Source organism: Grus americana, chromosome 3 (genome assembly GCF_028858705.1).
Source record: "Grus americana isolate bGruAme1 chromosome 3, bGruAme1.mat, whole genome shotgun sequence".
Lineage (NCBI taxonomy): Eukaryota > Metazoa > Chordata > Aves > Gruiformes > Gruidae > Grus > Grus americana.
Window position 1 is genome coordinate 124,349,759 of NC_072854.1, and position 7,075 is coordinate 124,356,833.

A 7,075-nucleotide genomic window follows, 5' to 3' on the forward strand; every position below is an offset into this window, starting at 1 on the left:
ATCTCCTCTGAAGGAGACTTAACCAGAGCCACTCTAAAAGAAGTTGCCGCTTCAGTTCTAGAGTCAAAGTATTTTGTCCTAGTTGGCAGTCAGCAGCCACAGCTTCGTAGATTCCTCCGCTCATAAGCGAGAACAAATACAGTGCCAAAGGAAGCAGAAATAAATCCTTAAACCGTACAGAACTTCAGATTTTTATTGTATAGTACATTTACTTGTCTTCTGGTTTATTGAAGCAGTATGTCAGACAGCACTTGCCACAGTAGTGTCTGTCGAAGTGACTAGCCATGAAGACTCCTGCTCCACACTCCTCAGAGGGGCACTCCCGGCGCAGACGACTGATCTTGCCGTTCTCGTCCACCTGGGAAGGGCAAAGAGGCAACATCTCATATATACACTTGCCACCTTTTAGCACCGATTATACTTTTGAGTATTGTTCTTTGCTAAAGTAATTTTCATGATAGCTACTACATCAAACTATGCTTTTATTACGTTTCCCCTAGAGTTTGTTCTATGTACCTTGTAGTACTTCAGCACTGCAAGCTTAACCTTCTTTCTCTTATGCTTGTTCTTCTTGGGAGTAGTGTAAGACTTCTTCTTTCTTTTCTTGGCACCGCCACGAAGTCTCAGCACAAGGTGAAGAGTTGATTCCTATTTGTAAAACACATGAAATACTCAGAACGTTTTCTCAAAAGAGTAGCATTTAAGCAGGCTTTTTCTTTTACACACTTTCTGCAGGTAAGTAGCAGATTTTGAGCTACAGCCTACTAGGAAAGCTCTAAAAGGATTTTTTGCTATTAGGTCTGCAAATGAACAGGCTCCAGAAAACTGTGGGCCAAAAAGTTTCAATTACTATAAAATGTTTTGACTATATTCTTCAATTCTAACTGACAGAAGGGAAGCACTGGAAGTGGAAATCAGTAGAAACATTTTCTTCTGACCTGGAACTACAGCCCAGGCTGCGGCCCAGTCAGTTCAAGTCCTACTTCCCCAGCCCGAAATTAATTGATTTGGTTGAATCCATTTGAAACAGTTCTTAGGCTCAGCAGCAAAGGTCAGTCCGCTCTGATAGCGGCAACCAGTTGGTACTGCAATGCTCTGCTCAGCCTTTCCTACTTACTTTTTGAATATTGTAGTCAGACAGCGTGCGTCCATCTTCTAGCTGCTTACCAGCAAAAATCAGTCGCTGCTGATCAGGAGGAATGCCTAATGGTGACATAAATCAAGATTAAATGACGAACGTGAACTATGCCATTCAATAATAACATATTGCTGCAGACAACATCTGCATAAGATACACATCAATCCAACAGAGGGAGAATAAGAAGTGCATTCTGAACTCACCTTCCTTATCCTGGATCTTAGCCTTTACATTTTCTATAGTATCAGAAGGCTCAACCTATTATGGCACAAAACAACGAGGTCAAAACGTACTTTGCGTTTTAATTTGCCCAGAAAAGCAGACGAACCGCGAGGATGTTCAGACATTTCGGATCCCCACGGGGCAGCCAGCTCTAGGCAGGCCCGGCAAGCAGGGCCCGCGTTTCTCTGTGCACCAGAAGGCACCGGCCGGCCCGGCCCTGCCGCCGCAGGGGACCAGGATGCGGCGAGGCCTTGCCGGCCTCCGCAGGGCGAACCCCCCTCCTGGGGCAGCGCGATGAAGGGGCCATGGCGACTCACCTCGAGGGTGATGGTTTTCCCCGTGAGGGTCTTCACGAAGATCTGCATGGTGAAACCGGCACCTGCGGGGGGAGAAGGCGATGAGGGGCGGGGGGGACGGGCCGAGAGACGCAGCCACGCGTGGGGCCGCGGAGCCGGAGCGAGTACTCACCCGCGACTTGCTCGCGGAATGGCGGCTCCCCGAAAGAGCGGCGCGCCGGATCGCACGGGGTTTCCACCCGCGCCGATGAGGGGCGGGCGTCGCAGCGGGACTACGGTTCCCGGCAGGCTCCGCCGCCGCCGCCGCCGGCGGAGCCTGCCGGGAACCGTAGTCCCGCCCGAGGGGCTCCATGGGAGCCGTAGTCGGGAGTGGGCGCGACGGGAGGCGGGAACTGCAGTTCCCACAGTGCACCGCGGCTCGCCTCGCGCAGCGGCAGCCACCAACGGTCGCGCGTAAGGGAGAGTTTCTCCTCAGCCGTGAGGGAGGCTGCGCGGGGCGCTGTTGTGGGCGGGTTGTCTCTGCGGAAGAGCGATATGTTGCTCTATAGCTGCTCTTTGTTGGTTTTTCAGGTAGTTATGGCTCCACAGGTCTGCCCTGCAGCGTGAAATCCCAAAAAATGGATGCTCTCGCCTCACTCCCGTCCTGTGGAGGCTGTTTAAAAACATCCTACAGCCACCTTGCCACCTGCAGGTTCCCTAAGATCAATGCCAAATTTATCTGGGTTTATAAGGCAAATATTTTTAGAGTTAGAAAAAGCCTTAGGTAAGTTAGGAGTAGAGGAGAACTGAGAGTCGCATTAAATTGGAAAGTACTTGTTAAGTGGTTTTATGATCATTAATTGAATGTGGGAAGTATTCAAGCAGAATGAAAATTTGCTTGAATACATGAGTATCAGCTGATGCTATTTTAACAAATTTCAACTTTTCTTTAGGTTTTCATCTGAGGCAGTTGTTGAACAAAGGAGGAAAGGGGGGTTTAGACTTTGTGTAATAAAGGTGCTAAGTAGCCATGCCAAACCATCACGTGGGAGCAGAGAAATATTCTGTCCTTCCCGCTCTTTTTGAGAAGGACAGATTTCTGGAGAGCATACAAACATATATATTGACAGAAACTGAGAAAGTGGTTTGTGCTGAGCAAGGACCATCTGAGGAGTGTTATGTTATATACAGTAATGCATTTGACAAGGCAACAAATACTTTTCAGGTAATTGAGCAGTGAATGATAATTAATAAGTAAAAAGTGGCCTTCTGTTTCTTTGTCCTGTGGGGAAAAAGGGTGTAAGCAGACTGATTGTGACAGAAATCAAGGATTGGTATATTTTCAGCTGGTTTTTTATGTTCCTGTGCACACTGCTGTCAAATAGAAGCCGCTATGATGAATTCATACTACCAGAAGTTACAGTAGGGTTCATGCTTGATAATCACTTTTCTTGACTTTATGCCAGTTTTGAAATTATAAAAAATTATAAAGCTGTCCTAAACCAGGAGAAAGTCTATGTAATTTAAAAAACCTATGACATATATCCCATATGCCCTGTATTAGTGTTAACGGCTCTTCAGTGCAGCTGAAAGGTTATTACTGAAGTTCCTGAAGGACTCCTGCATCTGCCTTTTTCAGACACTGACTGAAATGGGAGATGCCAAGAATAAAAAAAGATTCTTACTTTTTCAGATGAATAGGAATAAGGATTACTGGGTCTGCTTTTAAATCTTGAGTTTAAGACATCAAAATGCCCAGCCCCTGCTCCTTTGGTTTTCCACACCTATAAGTGCTAAGCACATTTAGTGCCCATCTAGAGAAAATATCTTCTATTACATGGAGATGGTTGCTGCAGCTATCCAAATAACTGCTAATTGCCTTAGTTTTAATAACATCTGTGATTAGTGAATCTGAGGTAAGTTTAGAGGCTGTCTTTCACAATGTAAAACTTTTCTGTATTTTCATCATCTTAAGCAATGTTACTTGCTTTTGGGGCTGTTTTTTTATTGCATTAGAGCAGCGCTATGGAATTTGCTCTAAGGAGTATTATTTTGTCTATTCATTTTATTTTAAACCTTATCAGAAAGTTCCAGAAAGTTCTTTTTCTGTTATTTCTCTCAGTATAAATATTGCCTCTTTAACTATCTACAATATGCTAGAATTTTGTTAGGTGCGACTGCTATTTCTGCCTGGGCAAAATTGGGCTAGATTGTTACCATGCAGGATCTCTTGTCTCAGATCATGAAAAATAAAAAAGATGAAAGAGGTAAAGTCATTAAAAATGAAATGTCAGAACAATCAAGAATGAGAGTAGACAGTCAGCAGTAGTGGACTAAGAGATTTGCTCTTTAAGATGGTATACTTTATTTCTGTCTGGTAACTTTTGAGGGCACTGGCAGGAAAACTGTCTGAGTTTAACTGATGTGATAGAAGTTGTTTCCTAAACAATCTTCTGCTTAAGGAGACTGTTTCAGTTCTTTAAAAAATAAATGAAAATATTTTCAATTCATAAAAAATGTGTCTTCATATAAATCTATCAGTTGATAAAGTTCATGGTTGTTTGTTTTGCTGTTTGATGTTTTGTTATTTTTTAAATGCTTTAATGCTTTTAATTCCAATTTGCTTGTTGAGATAGTAACGTGGTTATCCTATGCTGGCACGTTTTATATTTCAGCTTTTGATGTTCCTAGTGAAATGGCTGAAGATTCATTTGAATATTTTGAAAGATAAGAAGAATATGGTTGTTGTGCTGTGCATTAGCAGTTTGCAATATCGTAGTTAATACATCATGTTGCATGCAGTCCTTCCAGGACATGTTCTTTTTGTGACCCTTTTGGTGTTTGTAAAAAGTGCTGGTGTTGCAGCCATGCACATTAAGTCAATTGTTTTGGCATCTTCAGAGGTTCTTCCTTGGCCCTTTTTCTGAAGGGACTGAAATTGAAGAGACCAGCTGTTTTGTGTGTTGTGAAAGCTGACAAGCTAATCTTAAATATATTTCTGTGTGTACAGATGAACATGTACAACTTAAGGGTTTTTCAAAAGTGTCCAGATGGCTGGAGGAAATTGGACGTTAGATGCTTTTGAAAATACCAGTAATGCAACTGTCTGCTTCGAGGTGCCTGGATCTCGTTGCTAATATAATCCTTAGATATTAAAAATAGGAATTAGTTCAACAACTCATCTCACGTAGCCTGCTGTGTAACTGTTACACAGAAATAACTCTCACCTGTATCTGGCATTGGTTAATTATATTAGTCCTTCCTAAATCACAATCTTTTCCAAGATGTATATTAAAATATAGTTAATTTCTCTTTCTAGTTGCTCATAGATAACTCCCTCCTAGGTTTTTCAGTTTTCATTATGGATGCTGTCCAAAGCACTAGGTGGTGAGGCAGAAGAGATGTAACTGGATATGTGGAAACAAAATGGCTGCTTCATACTAGAAAATGGTGTGATGAAGATGTACTAGATTTAAATATGTGTATTTTAAAGCCGTATGTTCTCAGTGTTTGGGCTTCTTGACTAGATTGTGATACTGTCAGCCAACCATTTTACGTATGTATATTTGTATTCATTTAGTGTTTGTGTAACATACCGAGTTCTGTATTTTTTTTTCTTCCTCTTTCCTAGTTTCAGTTAATTACTTTCAAGTGGCCAGTATGATGCTGTAGCAGCTTATGCAGTAAACTCTCCTAGGGGAATTGTCTGTAATGAAGAAGCTCTGAAGTATTTTAAATGTAAGAATTTGTTAACTGGGTCTATTACAGGATTTTGATTGATATTGACCTAGTCATTTCAGTGCTTAGGAATTTGGGATTTATTAAATGAGAATTATTTGTGTGGGTTTGAATTTTATGTTTAATACTCCAAATTGAAGATAAGAAAAGCTGTAAGGCTTTTTTTTTCTCCTTTGTTCAATGTTAAGGACATGCCCTAACAGGCAGAAAGGGAGATAGCTAACTCACAACCATTGCTTTTCTTACTGTTGGTGAGGTGTTGGGGTAAGCAGTGATCGTAAGGTCTAGCGTAAGCTGTTTCTAATGCAGTGCTGAAACTGTTTTATTTCTACTGATAAATTATGTGCAATAGACAAGAGCAAAAGTCTACCTGCCAGTTTGAAAACTTACTGCTAGGTGTGTCAATTACTCAAGGTTAGTCTTTTGAGTCATAACGCAATATTCTAGTTAGCTTCATTAAAATTACTTTCTGAAATCTAAGATATATAAAAGCTATTGATGACTTGAAATATCCCAGATAAATGCAAAATAGCCTTTATAATTTTGTCTTCCTCTCAATGTTTTTGTTTGCATCCTAAATTCAATATGAATGGAGACCAAACAAGCAATATCATCAGCTCTTTCTGAAGGACGCATTTTATTTTTGGTTGCTGTCAGCCTTTCTTACAGCATTTGTAGACTCCAGTTTTGTTTGAGACTCTTTTCTCTTACACTGTACTTAAAAACTGTATGGACATAAGATTTTTCACAGCCTTCTGTGGATTAAAAAAATGTGGTTACTAGCATATGAATTTCTTTCATTTTATTGTTGATATCAATACCAGACCCACAGCTTCAAACACAATTACACTAAAAACATGCTTAAAGTGTTTTTATGCACTGCACTTGACCTCTGTTTTTCCATTTATGGAGATACGATACAGTCATATTTTGATTTCTAGAAATGCACCTGTTTCTGTATTTTTGATTTGGAAAAGACATTAAGCTGTCAAAGATATGTTTTCCTAATCCAGTGTAGATTTGTTTGAAATGGTGAAAATCGTGCTAGAACAATCTGGTATTAAATTAACTATAATGGTTGCCGCTCTGCTGAAAGACTCCTGAGAAGAGCAACAGCATTCTTTAACGCTAGCCCTATTTTAGTTTTAGAATCTGAATTTAAACCACCTTGTGTCAGAATCAAAATACCACTTCTTTGCTTCAGCCCTGACCCACCCCTTTTCCTACTAATGCAAAAAAACTGTTACAGCCTGCTCCTTTGACATGTTGAAATCGTCGTTGTTCTTATAGTAGTAAGACCTAGCTAGTTACATCATCACAGTGAAAAAGTGTTTCTCAAGCCATGCTTTATGACCACCTTGGGAATCATAAAATATTGCTAAACGCAATGTTAGTAGACAACAGCTTAGTTCCTCTAGGGTGGAAGAGTGAAAAGCAGCTGTAGCTTCTAGTTTTAAGTATTACAGATGTTTACAGTAGTCAGGGATCTGCAAATTGCTTTTAATTGTTTGCTGGAGAAGCCTGTAGAAAAATACCCTGTTACTGAAACATAATGATGCCTTGTTTGTATAGGTAAATAGGAGCTTTACCTCCTGTTCCAAAACTATAAAGTTCTGTACTGATTTTAAAAGTCTTTTGCAAATACTATAAATAAATCAATAAATCCTAAACCACTTAGATTGTAGGCAAAACTGGTAGCAAC

The 7,075-nt window shown here is 40.6% G+C and overlaps 1 protein-coding gene across 1 annotated transcript; it reads right to left on the reverse strand.

Annotated features, from left to right (window-relative positions):
- Nucleotides 1-167: 167 nt before the first annotated feature.
- Nucleotides 168-1,928, reverse strand: RPS27A (ribosomal protein S27a). The gene is made up of 6 exons (XM_054819128.1): nt 1,829-1,928; nt 1,678-1,739; nt 1,342-1,396; nt 1,118-1,203; nt 517-648; nt 168-358 (listed from the first exon to the last, which is right to left on the reverse strand). The coding sequence occupies exons 2-6, from the start codon at nt 1,723-1,725 to the stop codon at nt 209-211; spliced, it is 471 nt and encodes a 156-aa protein (XP_054675103.1). The 5' UTR covers nt 1,726-1,739; nt 1,829-1,928; the 3' UTR covers nt 168-208.
- Nucleotides 1,929-7,075: the final 5,147 nt, after the last annotated feature.

Excerpts from the sequence above, each read along its gene's own strand:
- RPS27A (XM_054819128.1), bottom strand. The coding sequence starts at position 1,725 with ATGCAGATCTTCGTGAAGACCCTCACGGGGAAAACCATCACCCTCGAG. Across the intron at positions 1,397-1,677 it reads GGAAAACCATCACCCTCGAG|GTTGAGCCTTCTGATACTAT; the intron begins GTGAGTCGCCAT and ends GTGCCATAATAG. Across the intron at positions 1,204-1,341 it reads TAAGATCCAGGATAAGGAAG|GCATTCCTCCTGATCAGCAG; the intron begins GTGAGTTCAGAA and ends TGTCACCATTAG.